The sequence below is a fragment of the Solanum lycopersicum genome, chromosome 11, assembly GCF_036512215.1.
Source record: "Solanum lycopersicum chromosome 11, SLM_r2.1".
Lineage (NCBI taxonomy): Eukaryota > Viridiplantae > Streptophyta > Magnoliopsida > Solanales > Solanaceae > Solanum > Solanum lycopersicum.
This window is the reverse complement of record NC_090810.1, coordinates 2753748-2776467: the sequence shown is the minus strand read 5'-3', so window position 1 is coordinate 2776467 and position 22720 is coordinate 2753748. Positions and strand designations below refer to the sequence as shown.

The window sequence follows — 22720 nt, the reverse complement described above, 5'->3', positions numbered from 1 at the left end:
TTATATACGATAAACTTATTAATATAATTAACCGGTTGTAACGTATTATTGAGTTTTTTTTAAAAATTACTATGAGATTTGATATAGAAAACTACATATTATTATTATTATTGTAGGTTAATTTAATCTGATTGGTTAAACTTTTTTACACTGTTCATATATAAAATAAAAATTCATGGTATATACCTTATATTAGTATATTACATATATAATAACATATTGTCATGTCAATCATATTAGAAAACAATATTTTCTCCGTTCCACTTTGTTTTACTTTTCAATTTAATCTATTTTTAAATGATATATCTTTTTCTTTTTAATTTTTATTTTTTACCTAATATATTTAAAGTAACAATGTTAAAGAAAATTTCAACGCACTTTACATATCTTAATTCTAAAAACCATAAAATTTAATAATTTTTTTAAAAAAATTTCATGTCGAATCAAACTGAAACTGAAACGAATAAATATTCGATTGCTCCTAGGAAGAATGACTTGGTCCCCTAGTTTTTGCCGTCTACAGCTATAAACAATTAATCGATAATTTCAATCTTTAAACATAGTGTTGAAAACTTTATTTATTTAGATTCAATATTTTGCTTAAACTAACACACCAAAAAAAGAAATAGACATAATTTTTTTCTAAATATGTCAAGTGAAGGAGAATTAATATCCACGCAATGCAATTATCATCATCAACCATCATTCGATCGAAAAAACGGCTACGATCCCGAGACGGGAATTTACCATTCAGTCCTCCAACACAAAATATCGAATGACTATTCTAACCTTGACACAGCCAGATTTGTATTGTCACAATTTCCATCCCCTGCACAATCAATGTCACAAATTGCACTAATTGACTCTTCTACAAACCAAAAATTAACCTACACACAACTCAATAGGTCAATTTTATCACTTGCAACGGGTTTATATCGCGCGTTAGGTGTGCGAAAAGGCGATGTAATTTTCGTGCTATCGTCAAATTCAATAATATACCCAACTATTTGTCTAGCTATACTTTCAATAGGTGCAATTTTATCCCCTGCAAATCCACTCAACACAGAATCAGAAATTGGCAAACAAGTACGTCTATCGCGCGCGAAATTAGCCATTGTTGCACCTGAAGAAGCTCGTAAATTAGTCCATACAGGCGTACCTACGCTTCTCACAACGCGATCCAACGATGAAAATTCGATTTCAGTACAAGAGTTGATTGAAAATTGTGACCCTCTAGAGTTACCTAAACAAAGTTTAAAGCCTTTAGACACAGCTGCAATACTATACTCTTCAGGAACTACTGGTGTTAGTAAAGGTGTAGTAATAACACATGTAAATTTCATCGCGATTATGAAACTTCTTAAGTACTATGTTGAGGTAACATCGTCTCAGGACGATGTTTTCCTCTGTTTTGTACCAATGTTTCATGTTTACGGTCTAGCATTTTTCGGGCTAGGGTTATTTTGTTCGGGTGTAACAACAGTTTTGATGCAAAAATTCGATTTGCAAGGTATGTTGGAAGCAATTCAGACATATAAAATTAGTCACATACCAGCAGTTCCACCAGTGATTCTTGGACTAGTTAAGTATAATAAAGGGAGTCACTATGATTTGTCATCATTGCGAAGCGTTACCTCGGGGGCCGCACCACTAAGCAAAGAGGTATCTGTCTGAATTATACGATCATTTAAGTTGTTTGAGAAAACACACTTATTATGTTATATTTGATCACAAACACTTGGCGTGAGTCAAACATGTGGAAATGTAGTTGAATCCTAAACTTCTTGACTGCTTTGATACCAAGTTGAATTGTGTTTTGACTATTTTATCTGATACCTCAAGGTTTAAGAGAGGACATACTTTCTAGCCCTAGCGGAGATAAGTTATTTTATTCTCGTGAATTCATGCCACTAGACAGAGTGTTTAGCAGCTTTTTGTCAAAAAACAAATTTTCAATTGGTTGACTGTCTAAACTTTCACCTTGTTGGTGAATTTTTTTACGATATACTATAAGGCTGTCACAATTGATTTTTTTTTATGTACAAATTGTAAAGGTTGAATTCCCTTTGACATCTTCTTGTGTTTGTATTTTTCTCTGTTTTGAATCTCTTTTGCGAAAATTCTGATTCAACCACTGGTCTGAACAGGTAGCTGATGCGTTCCGAGAGAAGTTCCCCTGGGTGGAACTCAAGCAAGGCTATGGCCTGACCGAGACAACGGGTGCAGCAACATTTTTTGTGAACTACGAGGAGGCAAAAGCCCGTCCATCCTCGGTAGGAGAGTTGTTTCCTGGCTTCTCCGCAAAGGTAATTAACCACGAAACAAGGGAGGCGTCGCCGCCATTTAAAGAAGGTGAATTGTGGTTGAAAGGTCCAGGAATTATGAAAGAGTATTTTGGAAACGAAGAAGCAACTAGTGCAACAATCACTAAAGATGGATGGCTCAAAACTGGTGATCTTTGTTATTTTGATGACAAAGGGTATTTATACATTGTTGATAGAATAAAGGAACTCATCAAACATAATGGTTATCAGGTATACCTAACACGTACACGATATCAGAGTCAGATTCATAATTTGAAGTTTACTATATATACATATCCAGTTGATTTCTTAACATATATACAACGTTTGAATTAAAGTGACCTCCACCCTAGTGTACCCCGTTTAGCTTAGATAAAGAATAGTTAACAAGTATCAACACGTTTATACGTTAAAAATTGATTTTATAAATAAACAATTATATATATAAATACAGGTAGCTCCAGCAGAACTTGAAGCAATATTATTGAGTCACCATGAGATAATTGATGCTGCCGTTGTACCGTAAGTCATTTTTTATTGAAGATATAAAAAATATTTATACTAAAATATATATTATATTATTTAATCGAATAAATTATTATTATGCAGACTAGAAGATGAGGTGGCAGGACAAATACCATTGGCATATGTTGTAAGAGCAGCCAATTCTGGTCTCACACAAGACCAAGTCATTCAATTTGTTTCTAGTCAGGTTCGAGTTCGAAATTCTACCATATTCCATGATTTAATTATTTATTATTTTGATACTTTATTATTTATAATATCTTTTTAGTAATTTTTAAATACATATATATATATATAACTTATTTACCTTTAAAATGATACAGTTGAATTTGAACATGTGATTTAAGGATATAGACAATATCCGCCCCTAGGGCTAGATGTATATCTTGGTTCATGGCGTTGAACTAAATTCAATATTTTCAGTATTGACTAAATATATATGTAAATTAAAAATTACGAACAATTATTAAATTTTAAAATATAATGGATTTGATTATAATAATTAAAGATTAAACTCATTAAATTTAAATTTTGAAATTCGACGTTATCGTGCAGGTAGCACCATACAAGAAAGTAAGAAGGGTTAATTTTATCAATGCCATACCAAGATCAGCTGCAGGGAAAATATTGAGGAAGGAATTGGTGCTTCAAAGCAATATATCAATTTTATCAAAATTATAAAATGGTTTATACACATATTTGCATCGATAAAATGGACGCACCGATATAGTGAAAGATATTTAAAATTATTTATGTAACAATGAAAAGACTCATTCTATGTAATGATCGATTTGGTGTGCCTTAATATATTCTTCTTATTTTCTCCTAATTTATTATTTAATAATCATATTTTATTTTTTATCCTATCGTTTCATAATAGCTCTACCCCTTAAGCTACTTTTTTTGTAGGTTTACTACTCAAATTATAGAACGACAGAGAACAATACAATTTATTCAAACATTATATTCATTAAAATAATACGGTACGATATAATACAACATAACACAATACAATACGACACAATGAAATACAATATGATACTCCCTCTGTCTCAATTTAATACTTTTAAATTTTAAAAAATGAAACAAGGTAAAACACAAATGAATGAGGTAACTATGACATTCAAAAACAATCAATTTGCTACAATGAAATATTGCAATTACAAAATGCAAGTATCATGAACATATGATATGATAAAAGAAAGCAAGTACAAAAAAGAATGATATGGTTTTCAACAAAAAATCAAAAGTTGCACACCCTCTTAGAAAATAGCATCACTAATGCACCAAAATACTGGAAAACTACTTCCTTTTGCAAGTATTACAGCAATGGGGGAAACAACTGAGGTTCCAAATATGTAATTTTGTTCAAATACTTAACCAGTAATCCACTTCCAAGCCCCGCCCGAGCCCTGTTTCTGGACAGATGAAGCGTCCATGTCACGATCCAATTTGGATTTCTCCTTTCGTAGAGCTTGAACTTCCTCCTCTATGGACTGCATAGACTCTAGTGTCTTTTGTAGCTCTGCTATTTGTGCCTGAAGATACCATGAAAAAGTCACAAACAAAACCACGAAATGCCTTTTAATATTGGTCGGATAGAAATGAGAGGAAAAACTAAATCATAAATTGATCATACTGCTCGTATATAGGATGTGCTTGGTGATAGATACTATAACGTTATGATTATGTTTCACTGGCTATCAACCTACCACGACCCTCATCCTTTAATCTTGAAACCAGCTATACGAAACTTACATAGGTGACCACTAACTGGTTTTAAATTGCGGCATGATTGATTGATTGCTAAAAATATAGGATAGGATCGAGGAATTAGAAATTAAGCTCAAAAAAAGTGGCGGAAGTAGTAACCTCCAGTTTAGCACATCTTGATCTCTCAGATATAAGTTGACCTTGAACTGACTGAAGCTCCTGCAATGAAGTGATGAACGTTAATAAATGACGATTACCATACCATCAATTTCTATCGACCATATTACTCTTCTGAGAGTACCTTAGACAAGTCGGCATGAGTAGTATTGACATCTTCGATTTTATTCCTGAGATCAGCATTTTCTGCTCTGATATCTGCAAGTGATGACTCCAACGCCTTTTTCTGTTCTCCCAGTGCACTAATTTCGGCTAACAGACTTTGCTGGGTGTTATCAACGTGAACTTCCTTAAAACTGGAATCTTCCCTCTCAGATAAGTACTTTTCTGGTTTAATCAAGGCATATGCAGCTCTAACAGAAGCTGCAGCTGCTTCAGCTGCTGGTGACTGAAGTATCTTGGGATGTAATACGTCCCTTGGTTTAGGCCTCATAACATATACCTACACGAAATGGAATGCAGTCATTTACGAAAGAAGGCTTCATAGGCCATCGTACAAAAAATTTAATATAAAGGCAGTAGGAGATTGTAATAAAAGGTATCAAGGGAAGGCAAATTCCCAGACAACCTAATCGCCAGACATAAACTAGCTACTGGACAAAAATGCAACTATGATGGCGGGATTATATCTAATGAAAATATGATAGGAGGGGTTACTTTCCTTCTTTCCCTCTCGAATAATAATTTATACGAGAAAATGAATTGGATCTGGAACTTATCGACATAATGAGAATCGATAGAATACATGATCCAATGCCTCAGTAATCCATTTATCACCCCAAAAGAAACTAAGGTTGTCGTAGAAAAGCGAATATAGGATTTCAGAAGATACCTCATTATTGTACTTCCCGTTGTATCCACCAAAAGCAACCAAGAAATTCTCACCATCAAGTGATGCTGAAGAGACACTCAGTCCCTGTTTCAAATATCATATCAGATAGAATTGTAAACAAGCCTAAAGATCAATAAAGAAAATCAAATACAAAACCTAAAATAAGATTATGAATACTAGGAAATCATACTGGCACAGGCAATGGCTACTACATGAACATATTTAACAGAGTTATCCTAAGCTAATGAAGTTTACAGAATTTTTTTCTATTTGATGAATTCTACCAGAATTAAGCAGGTGCTTCCTCAGAAAATACGAGCAATTCTAGATGAATGCACTACAACCGTATTCGTTTTAAATGCTTTTAATTCTATATCATTTGGTCATCCCATCTGGCAAACTAAAACTGTGGTGCCAGCGGGCTTTGCTAATCATTCAACAAACTTCCATTCACACCAACCTAAATTTCATATACTTATAAACATTATAAATCAAGAAGCTGAACAAATGAAGAGCAAAACACAGGCATACCAGCATTACAGATGCGAAGAAATGAAGAATCAAAGTCTATCTCAATAATGAAAAATAGCTAAAGTTGATGAGCATCTGTACAATTTAGAAAGTTTTGCATGTCAAAAAATTGGATCAAAGATAGAATAATAGAAGTTTCAGAGAATCCAACATGATGTAAGTCCATAAGATACCACTGCACTAAGGGCAAGATATACTTCCTAAAAATACGGGATATCAAATTTCCTGGAAGAAAGATAGTAAGCAGAATATAACCTCACTTGCGAGTGGATCTCTCCCCTTTACAGTTGCTAAAACTGACACTACAAGCTTCGACATATTTAACATAAGTGTTTCTGGCACACCTGCAAAAAAGAATAACAATGAAACATAGAAATAGACAAACAAAACAAAAAGAGGATTGTGCATCATGAACAAGAATGCCAGATGGTGTGATAGAAGAGGCTGCTTAAATGTTTCACTTACCGCTTTTGTTATCTCCACCACCAACAATATACCAGTTGTCACCTATAGTAACACCAGCATGGCCAGCTCTTGGACTAACCAGATCCCCCTGAAGTTGTGGTTGAGACCATTCCATCTGCCAACCAAGAAAAGAGATTTTCTAAATTTTACAATTCAACTGACTATAATTATTAATACTTAATACTACTTCTTTGAAGATCATTCACAGAGGAAAATGGCTCTATTATTGCGGATATTACACATTATTACCATCACAACTCCATCTGACCTAAAATGTTATATTAAACGATTTTTCATGAGTAGTATGCCTTACAAGATTGATAAGTAAATATTATGCCTTAACATAAAAAAAAAACAAGTAAAATATACCGTTTCCAAGTCAAGGACATGAAGATCGTTGAAAAAAATTGAATGAGAACATCCACCCAGAATCAGAAGGTAGCGATCGGCATGGAGTGCAGCTGTATGATCAAACCTAGGAGCTGGGGACGTCTGCCTATCAAACCACAATGAATTAATGCAAATGCATAATTAATGAAAAATAAATTTGGTCAGATACTTACATGGTCTCAACAGTACTCCAAGTCATTGTCTCTAGATCAAGAACACTAATATCATTTAGCAGACGTCTATGCTGGTCTTCTCCACCGAACATTATGAGTTTAGATCCAACAAGGGTGACAGATTGTCCACCTCGAGCTACCTGGAAGATATAATAGACAAGAAGCAACATTATAGCTCTCAAATAGAAAGAAGCAACATAATGGCCATCAGTAGTAATTGAGAGTGAGACACTTGTAGTCCAATTAAACACTAACAGGAGCATTTGAGTTCAAGAAGTGACCAACAAAAGAGGCTATGAATGGGAAAGAGTAAAAACTAAAAGGAGGATTAATTACCGGAAGTTTTCCAAAAGTCTCGATAACACCACATTCATATGATTGAAGATCAATGAACCGAACTACACAAGATACATTGAGAAGATTTAAAGTTAATATCATGAGCATCGGCCACCAGTTTTTAAAAGGTCTGAAGGATTACAAACCGGTTACTGTGTCAGAAACATCCTTTGAGTGACCAGCAAGAAATAGAAGTTTATTTTCCCACAAGATCTGCCAACAATGTTAAAGAGCAGAGCCAGAAAACGGGAAATAGAAAATACATCAGTGGGTTATTTGCTAGAACGAGCGAAATGAAAAGCGCTGACTCAATTCTCACCATATTGTGACCAGAGGTAGCTGGAAGAACTCCAGACTTCAACTTTATGGTTGACCATGTCAAACTTTTTAGATCAAAGACCTGTGGAAGTAGAATTAGTTGAAGAAGGAAAGAAAGAAAAGAACATAAGTGTACATGAAATAAAAAAAACTGTTCTAATACCAGCACAAAACTAGGAACAGTCGAACAAGAAAAAGTGATCAAAAGAATGACCAAATACCTGAATGTCAGACAGGTATCGTCCATTACGACTTCCACCGATGATATATAATTTCCCATCAACTGTGACAGCTGCATGCTACAGTGCAACAAAAAAGTGGCACAAGTAGTAATATCCAAAATACAATCAGAAGACCCGTGAAAGGTAAAAATGGTATATTGTGATAAAAAATCAGAATAGGCATGAATGCAATGCTTTAAAGCTTCAACGGGAAGCAACAAAAAAGCTAAGAATGGCATAACCAACACAAGATCTTGCACAATGTGATCATGTAGGTTAATATAAAATATAGAAGTAGGGGAACCTTGTAGCGAGCAGCTGGTGTCGGACCAGCGACAGACAGAGGAACCCATTGGTCATAGCTTAAACCCAAATACCAATTTTGACCATCAGATCCCATAGCAGTTTAATTTTGAGCTCAAGCAGCCTTGTCTGTTGGAAAGCACCAGAGGAATCAGTTGCAGGAATAACAGAGCACATAACATTAGACATTATGCATCATGAAATGGAAATATAGCACCAGAATTTGATGATAGATTGAATCATCTAGTTCCTGTTAGAAAGATCTTGGGGTAAAGGGTCGAATATGATCTAAGGTATGAAGCACACAGGCAAGCTTCTTTAACCAGGAGCAGAACCAACCCTTTGCTTGAGGGGCGCAGCTTATAGGAAATCCCGCTAACCAGTTAGCCATCATCTTTATTACCAATAATGGAACCGAAAATTGGATTTTATTTTAATGAACAGTACTTGATAAATTATTGTCTAGATTATTTTTTTTATAACCAAGAAATCCGTCAGTGATCCGCCCTTTGGATCAGTCACAGCCTTCTAAACTCGGTGGATAATGGGTCCCCCCCCCCACCCTTCTCCACTTAAATACCGGGCATGGCCACAAATCCTCCACCTTTTGCCATTCGAGCTAGGCGTTGGGGGCAATTAATTTTTAGATTTTGTTAGCTCTATAGTTTAGAAAGAGGCTACAATTTTTTTTGTGAGCTTAACTGATCTATCCTTGTATTGCATCTTCTTGATGCCTTTGTATGAATCTACTTACTTCATAAAAAAAAAAAATGTTTAGAATGGTATGATTAATAAACAGAGGCACACATTGCGTACACACAGATCAGTTCCTTTACATCAGTGTAGGAAACTGAGAAAATCTATCGCTGTACAACAGCTTCCATTGAATACTCAATATTCAACACAAGCTTTTCACATCAAGACTGGCACCAAATATACGACAATGCAATGTAAAAACAAGAACTGAAATCTTTGCATGGAAGACTATCAGAAAAAAAAAAGGGGGGCAACACCTAGAAATGCTGACTTGCATATCAACCCAGTTGACAAAATCATCAAACTAATCAAATTATACGAATACAGCAACTTTTCACTTATAAACCACACTGCTTTTCAGTGGAATTAATCTCATCATAGGCATTTATACTCTAAAACCTACATACATGTATGTGTGAATCTCAACTAATAATTAGATACAAGCAGATCACTACTTCACAAGCTTCTCAGTTATCCTGTAAACTCTACAATTGACTAATCTCTCACTTCGCTCATTTCCCATCAAAAGTTACATCGATACATAGAAAAAAATGCTAGTACACCGAGAATGCTGATTTGCACATCAATACAGTTGATAAAAATCATCAGACTGGTTAGAATTAAAGGAATACAGCAAATTTTCACGTATAAATCAAATGGATTTCAGTGACAATTCAGCATAATTTGATACAAATCTGCAAAGAAATGATTGAATTAAACAAGGAAAAGGAAACTTACAAGAAATGGAGATTCGGATCTGTAACTGAACTGAGATCGGACGGCAGAAATTCGTCCGATCTCCGGCGAACAATGTGACCAACTGAACGGAAAATAGCTAAAAAGTTCGTCGGTGTACTCGTCCTAATGAGATCTTGTGAGAACGTCTCGATTTCCCTTTTATTTGGTGTCTTAAATTAAATTTAAAAAAATAATAAATGAATTTTAATAAAAACAAATATAATTTCCATAAGTATTTTTTTTAAAAAATAATCATCAATTTATTTTTAAAGTATTTGTTTACAATATTTGGTAAATAAATATGGATTTTTTTAGTGTCATAATAGGTAGGTAATTGTAATACATAATGAGATGGGACATATAGATAGTAAGGATTATAAAGTTTTAATATCAATAATTTTCATCGTAACTTAATCTATAATCATCGATCCTCACTATTAATTATCTCAATCGCTATAATTATAATTATTACGAATATTGTTAATTACTAATTTTCATTAACAATCATCATTATTGTCGATCACTTCTGTCAATCGCTACTAAACCTATCATTTCTATCATTAAAATTATATTTCATTGTTATGTGTTACCAGTTACCATTATCGTTACATATGTCATACTAATAGCTACAAGGTTCACTTACCATTGTAATCAATCTTTATTACCAACTGACTCGATCATCACAATAGCATTGTTACCATGTCATCATTAACCATTACACGTTTTATTTGTTATCTTCATTAACTACTAACATCAATCAATAATTCACCACACATTATAAAAAAAATATTATAAATCGAGGAAGATGAAGTCTACTTTTAAAGGGAAAGAAATAGCGAGAGAGATTAGAGTTATCAAGTGCTATAATGAGTATAGAAAAGGGATAAGTACGATTTTGAACCATTCAGTCATTTAATTTATAGAGAATATATTAAAATTGTAATTTGAATACACGTTATATATGTAGAATAGTAATTGACAAAATTCGTGATTTATATCTAGATTTTATCAGAGATATACACATATTTGTAATATATATATATATATATATACACACACTTAATGTATGGTATCTTTATATTGTACTTTAACGATATTAATAAATTAATTAACAGAAGGATTAAGGATATATATCCCACATAAATTTATTTTCTTGGTGTCAACATTTATTCTTCGAGATAATTAATCAAATGGGCCAATTTTTTTGGAAAATCTAACCTGTTATACATAGTTAATGTGGCCCAACCTTTAGTAAAGTCTTAATTATACAGTCATTTGTACATGTTGTCACTTTTAGACAAATTATTATTTAGAAAAATAGCCAGTTTTATAACGTATTTAAAGTCTAACCACCAAATTTGAAATTTACTTGAAATTTTAAATTTTTTAAATTAGAACTTCAAAACTTTTCATCTGAAATCAGGATTCACTAGTTTGAAAAATTTTAGAGTTTTGAATTGAAGTTGATCGATGTAGTTTCAAATTAGTTATCATGTTTCTCTGAGCTTTCACGTTCTTAAGAAAATATTAATCAAGAGATTTTTAACTATTTACCTTTATTTGTGTCTTAAGATATAAAATCTCTCCTCGTTATATATATATATATATATATATATATATATGTCATCTCCCTGTAATTTAAGTCTTTAATGGTCTTCAAAAGTAATTACTACTGGGAGTAAAATGAAAAAATTTAAGAATTTTGTCTTGAGTTTAGACAGAATATTTTTTTTAAAAAAAGGATGATTGATGATTTGAGATGGAGAATGCAATAATTTCTCAAATACTTATCGAAAATCAAATTGTTTGACTTTCATACTTCAAAATTCAAATAAATTCATATAAATTAAAACATAGAAAATAATAAAATTTAAGTTCTACACATGATTGATATAAAAATAAATCATCAAAATAACTTACTCATAATCTTTTACATAATAAGCATTGATTGATAATATTTTAACTATATACTCACAACTAACTTGCTTTCACAACATTAATAAAGCCAAAAAGAGCAAAAAACTTAAGATCATTTGGTTAGGAATAAATTATCTCATAATTAACTATTCTAAGATAAGCTAATTCATATAATGTATATGGAATAACTATCTCATCAGTATAGTATAAATAATAAGATAAATTATCCAAATTATATCAACCAAATAAAATACCAAACATTTTATCCCTAAACTATTTTTTTATACCAGAATTATTTATTTTTATCCCTTACGACAAACGAGAGGAATACAAAAAAACAATAGAAATAGGATTTTGAATAGAATTTTTGTGGTGATATGATTGAGTTGCAAAGTCAAAAGGCAAGCGTGATATACATGGAATGGAAGAGCACTAAAACCAAAACAAAAGGCTAGAAGATACATTTGTCATTCAAAGCTTATATTTCAAGAAAAAGTAGTGTAAAAAACCTCTATTGCAAATTGCCACCACTCCCACTAATAATATTGCCTAGCTATACACATGAAAAGGAATTTGAAGAGTAGGTGAGTTAGTGGGTATAGCTACTTGTGGTCTTCATGCATTGGGGTGGAGGGCATTTCTCATAATCCTATGTATGTTTCGTCGGCGATTTACACAGAATTTTCATTAAAAAAGTTCATCATTTGTATATAAATTCTACACAGAATTTTCATTAAAAAAGTTCATCATTTGATGTATACGCTAAAATTTCAAAAATGAAGAGGGTTTAGATAAACTCCCTTTCATATTTTTACTCCACCCTAATATTTGAGTAATGATTAAATCAAGATTTTCATTAAAAATATTTAAAATATGAAAAAGTAAACACACAAACTAACCCGAGTTGTTTAGTGTCTTTACTATATATATATATAAATAATTATAATCATGTATACATAATATATTATTCCGCCGAATAAAATTCAAACGAACATCTTGGCCTCAAGTTGGCTCCGTCCTATATGTAAGTTAGCTGAAGTTTGAATCTGTTATTAATTTATGTTATATTATTTATACTTAACAAGTAAAAGTTTTAATTCACTTATGAAAACTTAAAAGTTGATGTTATGGAGTTCAAATAAACTTATAAAGATTCAACATTTAAATTTAATAATATTCAATTTTTAATTGTTAATTTGTCGTTAAATTTTATTGTGTCTTTAGAATTTTGCGTTCAGAGTTTGATATTCATCGAAATTTAGTCATTACTTTTTCTATTTTATGTTACTTGTCTTTTTTTTTTTAATTTTATATGTTTCTTAAGAAATCATAAACAAGAAGATAGTTTTTTTTTTTTACTAATTTACCTTTTTAAACTTTTTTAATGCGCTCTAAATCTAGAATAATTATTTTTAGTAATATGGACAACAAATATGAACGGAGGAATTATAAAAATGATGGAATAATTTTGCTTACATACCAACCACTACATAAGAAAACCTTAATTGTAAGATGTTTAGGTTTGATTAAACACCTAATTTAATATAAAAGCAACGCATTAACTATCATATGATAGAATGACACGTTCATATTAGATTAGATAAAGATTATTGCATGATCTAATGCATATGGGAGTCACTAAAATTTGTATCCAAATGAGCACAAATGACATTAGGAATATTTTGTCTCAATTTGATTAGCTTGCCCCACTATCCTCTGTTGGGTTTTTTTTTTCCAATAAGATTATTTAAGCTAATACGCCTAATCCTTATATAATCTCAATTTACGCGATATTATTTATTTTGACACAGTTAAAAAGGAACTCTTTGAAATTTATTGATCAAAACTCTTATTGGTAATTTATATTAGTATGTGGTTGTAAATCATATTATTTGAAATAAAAATGGAATTCTTTTTTAGACAGACTAAGCGCTACGTAAATTGAGATAGGGAAAATAACTTTTTATACTATTCATAAATTTTAACATAGCATGTTATTAGTCACTACTTATCTTTGCAATTATATTTTAAGTAAATGCTTATCATTAAAATTTACTACTAATAATTATATTAGAATTTAAGTTATATACATATTTAATGTAAGAATATTTATAATTACTTGGTCAGATCACCTATGTACCTATCATGGGATGTAATTTGTCTAATATATTTTCAGCATTATAAATCTCATATTTTATATAAAATTTGAACTCATTTTAAGACCCTCTAAGTCAAAAGTGGGAGCAAACTGTACTTTTGATAATGGGATGATTTTGCATGATAAGTTGATCTTGATAATATATTCTATCATCACCAACACCACTATAATATCCCAAGTCAACACGCTCATATTTTTCTTCAGTCTTCCATTATAATATTACTCTTTCCGTATATTTTTACTTGTTCACTTAAACATATGATATATCTCTTACGAAGTAATAAATAAAAGGATAATTATACTAAATCACCAATTTGAATATAATAATTCCATTGCTTTGGATAATAGTTATAGTTAACATTAAACGTAAAATAAACACAAAATGATAAATTATGTCTTGATTTTTAAAATCGGACGAATAAAGTATAACTGAGTAAAGATGGACGGAGGGATTACTTCAGAAGCTACTAGAAAGCCATGCAAATTCTATAAATAGGATACTCCTAAATAACCACGTTCCTCACTTCCATACTTAGCATTTCATTTCATTTTCTCCTAAAGCTAAGTGCTACACTGCTACTTAACAAATTTCATATTAAAAAAAATTGCATAGAGATAATAAGGAAGTTAATACATAACTATCGCATGGCTCATTCCAAGCTTATAGCAGCTGCATTGTTGATTTTACTCTTTGTTGATCTTGCCTTTTGTGCAAGATTAGGTAAGACGGTAAACGGTGGTGGTGGAGGAGGTGGAGGAAGAGGTGGTGGTGGTGGTGGTGGTGGAGGGTTAGGTTGGTCGGGTTCAGGATATGGTTCGGGGTATGGTTCCGGGGAAGGCTCAGGATATGGTGGGGGTGATGGAGTGTTTGGACGAGGCGGAGGAGGTGGAGGAGGAGGTGGTAGTGGAGGTGGTGGAGGAGGAGGAAATTCAGGGAGGGGGAGTGGTTCTGGATATGGGTCAGGATATGGATCAGGGTACGGGTCAGGTGAAGGAGTAGGTAAGGGTGGAGGTGGCGGAGGGGGTGGTGGTCATGGTGGAGGTGGTGGTGGTGGTGGCGGCAATGGAAATAATGGTTCAGGATATGGTTCGGGTTATGGAAGTGGAAGTGGCTCCGGGTATGGAAGTGGTGGTGGAAGATCAGGAGGAGGTGGCGGAGGCGGTGGTGGTGGAGGTGGTGGTGGTGGAGGCGGCGGTGGAGGAAATGGCAATGGTTCAGGGTATGGTAGTGGCTCAGGTTATGGATCAGGATATGGTGGAGGAAATGGAGGTGATGAACCTTGAACTATTGAAATGAAGTCCATGTATACATAAATTCGATATATTTGGTGTTTGTATTATTTATATGATATGGAATAAATTGCATGGTTTAACCACCTTTATTCATGTGGTGGTAAACTTTGCTTTGTTTGTGTATGTAATCAAATTTTTAATATATGATATACTAGTAACTTACCAAGTAGTAGTATGAGTCCATAGCTCGCCCTATAGATTTGTCAATCCCTGAGCTTGGCCAAGGACGTATCTGACATACTAAGACTAAGATGAATCATCTCATCGTACCGTATAAGCTCTTTCAGTAAGGAAGGAATAAATATTTTGTATGTAACAGACCATAAGAGAACTTCAAAGTTGTCAACTGAGTGTTAGCTATTGAATAATTACGACTGTATAGAACGGTATATATTCAGTCAACTGAATCAATTGCGAAAACTATAGCTTTGCTTCGAAATATTCCTTAAATGTACTTAAGATATGCTGCCCCTTCTCAGATGGAATGTGTTCTCCAGCCATGGATATCAGCATTTCACAAATTCATTCTCTAGAAATGTCAACACAGATCCAATATCACCATATGTATATGAAATTCGGAATCCATTAAGAAAACGTCAAAAAAGAAAAGTGAGAAATACAAGTTTGGATCACCTCACAGAAATAGTAGCTACTTTCCGAGATATCATGGACTCTGCAGTGCGGATTGCTCTTTGTGATCCAGTTATAGTTACCTTCCTGTAAAACGCCACAAGAGCTTCATAAATGCAATCTGTGTTTTTGTAGTTCAACCTGACAAGTGAAATAACAATGCCAGGACGGTATACCTGTCGGAAGTACCAGACAAGAAATCACCCCTATCTGATATCTTTATTCTGGCACCACTAAGCTGCAATAAAAGCAAAGACTAAGTACATATAAAAAACCAGGGAGAATTGTAACTTCTTCACACACCTGACTGATCTCTATTATGCTCCTCCCATTACGGCCAAGGACTAGTCCAACATGCTCATCTGCAACACCAATAGTCATCGAATTGTCCCTGACTTCCAGTGGTGCCACCTGAGTAAAGAAGAATAGGATCATGACAGAAGCAAAATCAAAAAAGATAAAGCAGAACCGCATCTAGAAACAGGATAAGACTGTATAGTTAAAAACTTCAAGCCAGGCAGGAAGTAAAGAATTGGTTGTTTGGGGGTAAAAGCAGGGTTGCTAGCATAGGTCACAAGCATTAGGGATGCCAAGATATATTTTATTTTATTTTTACTTTTGGGATGAAGATAAAGTATTGTCCGTAGTAAGAAGAGAATGAACCTTGTTCTGCTGTCGGTTATTCGGATATCTTCCTCCAACTCTGTTTGGTGGTCCATATCCATAGTTCATTCCGACATATACAGCTGAGCAAATTAGAGGTAGTAGAATAAAATTCAAATCAGATGAGAGTATGACTCGGAATAAGGGCCGAAAACAGAACATTTCAACTTTCAGATACTTCATTCGTGTAGCTGCTTAGACCAAATATTCTGAAAGCAATAGCAGGGTTGTTCCGACTCAAAATTATATCACATCCAATCAGTCTATATAATGCTCCACCATGTCAACTACTACAACAATTCCTAAAATGTACTCTGTGAGTCTTGATGGCTGCATACGACATTACAAGAGAGACTGGATTATCAATATTAGAAAGCAGCGCGGCCAAGAAACAGATACTGTTGCCTCTTCATACATCAATTCTCTAGTTTGTATATTTTAGACTGAGATCTCTAGGAAGCTATACTCAGCATTTGCACGAGCACAAACAAAAATTAAGACAGAGGAGCAGGTCTTATCCATCCTGAGCTAATTCAGTTAAAGCAGGTACTACAAATTAGTATATTTGATTCATACCAGCATACTGGAATGGTGCATTCATGGACTGCATGTAATACGGGTCGTCAGCTAACTTGAATAAAATCAATTCAATTGCCCGCATCTGCTCTTCTAGTGTACCAGTCACTGTAACTATCCTATCATGCAGTCCAGGGAAGTTGTAATCCTGTGGAGATATTTTTATGCCAGCCCGAGAATCTTCAATAAATGACCTGAACAAGAACATTATAGTCAATACTATATTTCTTCAACCATAAAACTAAAATTATATATATATATATATATATATATATATATCCAACCATCTCATTCTGCATGAAAATTATTTTTCAAAAATTCCCTTCTATAATTAATTTGGGTGTACAAAAAGATGAAGAAAAATGTAGAAAAAAGGAAATGGAGGAAGGCAAAAAAAAGTTGGAAAACAAAGAGGATAAGAAATGAATGTAGAGTACTTCGTCTAGAAAAAAAAAGAATCTCATGATGAGGTCACTGCCTGTTTCGAGAACAATTTTTTTGGGTTTCTACTCACTAATAAATTTTTGGGAATGGCAATGAATTGTTTTTTTACATTTAGAGTTCTTTCCTGCCAAAGGATGAAGAAAAGGAACCAAATAATACATGCCTTCGCAAACCAGATAATATCCTGCTGAAACAGCAAACATTGATTATGAGTTATCACTAAAATACTGCCAACGGTATCAATGAGTTAGAAAGCAGGAATTTACCCTTGAAAAAAGTTATATAAATTGTCTCTTCTGTTTTTAAGTTTCAACCCAGCCAAATACTGTTGGGTTATTAGTTATTACTGATACATAGGAGTTGCTTCCACAAAAAAAATAACTAAAGCTTAATGGTTCAACATTTCATTTCAAAAATTAATGGATAACAGGAGAACAGAGTATTTGCCGGACATAGAGATGTAAATTCAGTTGCAATCTTGATAATGCAAAAGTCATTATTGTCAACCAAATAACCATATGGAAGAGTACAAAATTTTTGACTATTAACACATTTTTGGTAATTCCCATACAGAACAATTATTTCAGTTTAATTCAGACAAAAAACAATTATTTCAGTCAAATTTGAATTTTTGCTACAAAAAATTGAATTTGTAGTACTCAACAAGAGCATTCTCATCAGTCAACACCACGGGGTCATCTGGTACGGTGTATAAGAATAATATTAAATAAGGTGCATTAGTAATGCTTGGATTAGTAATCATGAGATTAATTTATTGAATAGGGTGTATTAGCCCAAAAAAAAGTCATGTTGAGATTAGTCATGTTAGTATTATTTTTTATTGACGGATTGATTTGTTGTATTAATTGAATAGGGAGTATTATAATAGGAATAGTACTAAATAGTATGTTTCCTTATAGGAACACCTTATTGTTAATGTGATGGTTTACTACATATAAAAATAGTGCTGAATAGGGTGCGTATTAGTTATACATTGGTTGAAAACACTACCAAAGAGATTAATTAATGACAAAGCTAATATATGTATTGTTTTCTCTAATACCTCCTACCTAACAACCCCTATGTATATATAGAATGCAAACCCCCACCTTTAGCTTAATATAAGAAGAGAATCAACTATAACATAGCATTCAGTGCCTAGGCATGGTCTAACTCCGGTCAGCACCCTAAAATCCTGAACTTCATCGAATTGTTTAGGACGATGAAATCAATAGAAATGGAACCTGGTAAATATTGGCAGACAACTTTATAACATCACTTTCCTTTGTTACACATTGAGGACAACTTTGGTCATGGAAGAGGTAACAAGACGTTAACCTAGAGAGTCATGCACCAGTTATAAAGAAAATAAGCTAAACATTCAGGTTGGACAAGGAACTTAGTCAAATCAACAAGAAGCATCGAACCAAAGTTTCTGATGGCATACATATATTTCAGTTGGAAGGGGTTACAAACTGGTATCCAGAGATTGCATGAACAGCACATTTTGATCATTTTACAGACCAAAAACTCAAGAGACAAATCACGACCATCTAACTTGTCATAATGAAGTCAAACGAATCATTCCAGCACAGGGATATACCATTTCAACGTACATCTGCCAGAACTTTATAACCAAGAGCAGAAGAATATTCAGATTCATTACGCAAGATAAGCAAGTCAATGTTACAATACTCAAATTGCAGGTCATTTGCTTGGTTGATTGTCTCATATGTTAGAATGAGTGGAACTTGCAAACCTAATGTAGGAAAAGAAACATATAGTGAGTAGAACTCATACTTTATTGTGGCTCCTCCTTTCCCAATTATTCCACCACAAGAGCTGTTGGGCACAACTAATCTAAATTTTGAGCGTGGATCCACATCGCCACCATCTTCAGCATAAAACTGATTTGGAAGAAGATAGTGCTTCAATTTAAATATCAAGAGAAGTATAGGAACAGGATTTCAACATGAGATTACCTCATCCATCAATTTACCAAGAATAAGATCGACTGCCTTGAGTATGTCATCAAGAAACCCAGATACCATTACAATTCTATCTGGTGTTCCAGGGAAAACTTCATAGTTGCGCGACAACTGAATTCTAGCCCCAGAACGAGACTGAAACTCAGTGATTGTTGAACCACCTTTTCCAATAATTGAACCAGCTTCAGCATTTGACAGAAGGAATTTGACATAAGTTGCCTTCTCCTCATGGTCTGGGAATAAGACAAACATAAATAGGAGCAACATAAGACTTATGCTGAGCACCTCAGCAAAAACGCCTTAAAAGGTGATTTTCTGAGTTAATGATTTTCAACAACAATTGAAAAACAAAATGAACAAACTTCTTGAACAAAATAAAGAATAAAAATATTTATTCTATCCATAATTGTCCATCTTATCATACTGAGTAGCTTTGCTGGCTAACCCTCTAATAACGAGAAGAAAATTTGGAGCGTCATTTCTCAACTGTCAAATGCAGCATAAAAGTATATTCTCAATGCAGAGTACAAAAAACTAAAGATTCCAGTGATTAAGTCAACCAGTAACATCAACATAGTGTATACGCACATTTGTGATCTACAAAGTTATAGAATAAGAACGAAACAGCATTCGACAAATTCATTTGATTGGTAAAGCTGCAGTATGATAAAGACATTTCCTTTTGCTCCATATGGATAAGAATGGAAATACAGAAGAAAGATTAGAACCCGTTCAATTTCTAATGTGGTCCCTCAGATGTTACGAGAATTGGTGTTGCTTTCAGGGTGAAATACTCCCACATAGAAAAAATTTGCTCCAGACTTCCATATAATGTTTTAGAGAGGCTAACAAGGAGTAGAAAACTCATAAACTGATATAGATCAAATTTTTGAACCTGCTGTAAAGGGGCTTTCATGGTCCCTATTGATATACAACATTCATCTTAAAAAACTAGGAGAGCAACGATTTTTCACCAAAGCACATTTTTCACACGTAAAGGAAGTGTTTACCCCTTTATGCAGGTAAATAGTTGGCAATGGTTGAATAATAAGGCCCGGGTGACTCTGGTACAGAATTAGATGTGAAACACGCCATTGAGTGATTAAGAACCTTCTCTATTAGAATGTGTAGAGGAGAAAACTTCCCCTCCACCCATAATGTCACGTGACTGAGAGACAGCATCAAAGTGTTTTGAATTTCGCAATTAGGTAAGATCATCAAAAGAACATCAGCTCAACTTTCAAAGTATAAACGCTTCAATGAATGAATGGATGAAGCTCTGTGAGATAAAATGAGTAGTGGCTAGGATAGCATTACTACAGAAAGAATGTTACAATACTATTCTGAATATTGAAGCATTATGTGTTGTGCGTGAGTGTGAGTATGTCTAATGTCCTTACAGAGAATTTACATGAGAGCCATGAGGCTATGGATAAGATCAAGGACTACATATCCAATAGAAACTACTAAATCCATAGACACCTAAAAGTGCCTACACGGTAACAACCACAACTAAGTTAAGTATATATCATTTCTAGGCATCAACAAGCACACAGAGAAAATCAGAAATGAATCAATGACAGAAAGCAATAACATCTGTTTGTGATCTGAGTGTTACTCCACAATAAGTAATTCTGAAATTTCATCTCGAATAATTCATCTCACAAACAGCAAATTTCTTCCATTACCAATTTCACATGCATTTACACAATCGCATTTGCCATCATTAAACCAAAAACCTTATTATTAGCCCACACAGAGTCCGCAAAATCACCAAATGTCCACCATCCTTAAGGCTTAAAATGACAATACAACACATATAGAAATATCAGCTCAAAACCTGCTCACATTAAAAAATTTCACATCGTTCGAATTTCGAAATAGTAAACGGATCAAACATATCTAAAACCGCATTATCAGAAAACTCGGGACAACAAAAATATTTAGAAAAAAAAAACTGCAACAGATATTAGATCCTGAGCTAATTATCTTCACACTACAACAATACATGGAAAATTCTGTAAATTAATCAAATTAGAGAGATGTAAATAAAACCTTGAGAAGGAAGAGGAGGCGGAGATTTGCGAGGAGAAGATTGCTCAAGCTGACTTTCAGTAGATGAATTGTAGTTCGATTCAGCTCCTCCTTCCATTGCCATTTCCGGTGCGTATTAATCAATGTTTTTGCAGAGCGAATAGAGATGTGTAGAGAGAGAAATCGAAACCGAGTCAAAGCAATTGCATTTTGCAGAGAGAGAGAGAGAATGAGAACCAGAAGAGATTTGTGAAGAAGATGAAGATTTTTTTTTTCTCAAAATGAGGAAATGGAAAGAGTGTGGAAGTTAGCATATAAGAAGAAGTGAGGGGAATGGGATGAAGAAGAAATCTTTCTTCTTCTCTGTTTACGTCTCCCGATTGTAAAGTTATTGTCATGTCATTAATTTTTGTAAAAATATAACTCATTATCATATGATTGAATTTTCGTAAAAATATAAAATATGAGTATATTTGGTTTAGTTGATTGATTGATTTAATATTTTAAATAATAAATTTTATTTTTATTTATTAAGAACGTCTAAATTTTTTTAGTTCTCACACAATTGTAATTTGATTAGTTTGATTTTTCTTTGAACCTCTTGTGCATAACGAGAATTTTAATATATCAAATTGTGTTTTACTTTATTTTCTTATTATAAAAATAGTAATTTTTAGTATCTGATATTTAAAATTTATTGGTTAATATAAAATTTATGTACGTTTAAGGGATGTATATAGCCTTTGAAATCTTACCGTAATAATTTATCCATCATGAGGAGTGAATTCAAGGTTTTATGTATGAGATTTTGGGGAATCTAATAAATTTTATTCATACTTTATATATATGTATTTAAATTTTATATATTTAATTAGAATTGAATTATTATAAACTAATTTTAAATGATGATAAAATATCATAAAATTCAAATTCTGGACATAACATGTAATGTTTCGTTCTCAATATGGATAGTATGAAAAAAATAGAGTAATATGTACTAATATTGTATGTAAATATAATTACACAATTAGTTAGTTTAAATAAATTAAACTAATATTCTTTTGTGTTTGATTTTTAGGATTTTACAAAAAAATGTAGTTAAAGAGATAAAATGGATAATCATGGGTTTAGGATTACTCCTTGTCTTTCTTATTTAAAATTCGAAACATTAACAAATTAATTCTGATTATTATTTGATTATAAGGTGATAATTAATTTTGGGAAATATTTGTTTGT

General features: G+C 33.0%; 4 protein-coding genes across 4 annotated transcripts; 2 read left to right on the top strand and 2 right to left on the bottom strand.

Moving 5' to 3' along the window:
- Positions 1–537: 537 nt before the first annotated feature.
- On the top strand, positions 538–3654 carry LOC101253743 (probable CoA ligase CCL5). The gene is made up of 5 exons (XM_004250447.3): positions 538–1662; positions 2148–2534; positions 2758–2825; positions 2913–3015; positions 3384–3654. Exons 1-5 carry the CDS (start codon positions 649–651, stop codon positions 3507–3509), a joined length of 1698 nt encoding a protein of 565 aa, XP_004250495.1. The 5' UTR covers positions 538–648; the 3' UTR covers positions 3510–3654.
- A 265-nt stretch (positions 3655–3919) lies between these two features.
- Positions 3920–10134, bottom strand: LOC101260594 (acyl-CoA-binding domain-containing protein 4). The gene is made up of 14 exons (XM_004249976.5): positions 9782–10134; positions 8289–8416; positions 7985–8062; positions 7765–7845; positions 7592–7658; positions 7446–7507; positions 7110–7249; positions 6916–7042; positions 6547–6661; positions 6337–6425; positions 5551–5634; positions 4843–5160; positions 4701–4760; positions 3920–4366 (listed from the first exon to the last, which is right to left on the bottom strand). Exons 2-14 carry the CDS (start codon positions 8382–8384, stop codon positions 4205–4207), a joined length of 1479 nt encoding a protein of 492 aa, XP_004250024.2. The 5' UTR covers positions 8385–8416; positions 9782–10134; the 3' UTR covers positions 3920–4204.
- A 4367-nt stretch (positions 10135–14501) lies between these two features.
- On the top strand, positions 14502–15140 carry LOC101253445 (glycine-rich cell wall structural protein 2-like). Its single transcript, XM_010314592.1, has one exon. It carries the CDS (start codon positions 14502–14504, stop codon positions 15138–15140), a length of 639 nt encoding a protein of 212 aa, XP_010312894.1.
- Positions 15141–15430: 290 nt separating this feature from the next.
- On the bottom strand, positions 15431–21874 carry LOC101260890 (protein BTR1-like). Its single transcript, XM_004249977.5, has 9 exons — positions 21506–21874; positions 19445–19683; positions 19263–19369; positions 17019–17212; positions 16443–16525; positions 16083–16190; positions 15956–16017; positions 15783–15866; positions 15431–15678 (listed from the first exon to the last, which is right to left on the bottom strand). Exons 1-9 carry the CDS (start codon positions 21606–21608, stop codon positions 15672–15674), a joined length of 987 nt encoding a protein of 328 aa, XP_004250025.1. The 5' UTR covers positions 21609–21874; the 3' UTR covers positions 15431–15671.
- Positions 21875–22720: the final 846 nt, after the last annotated feature.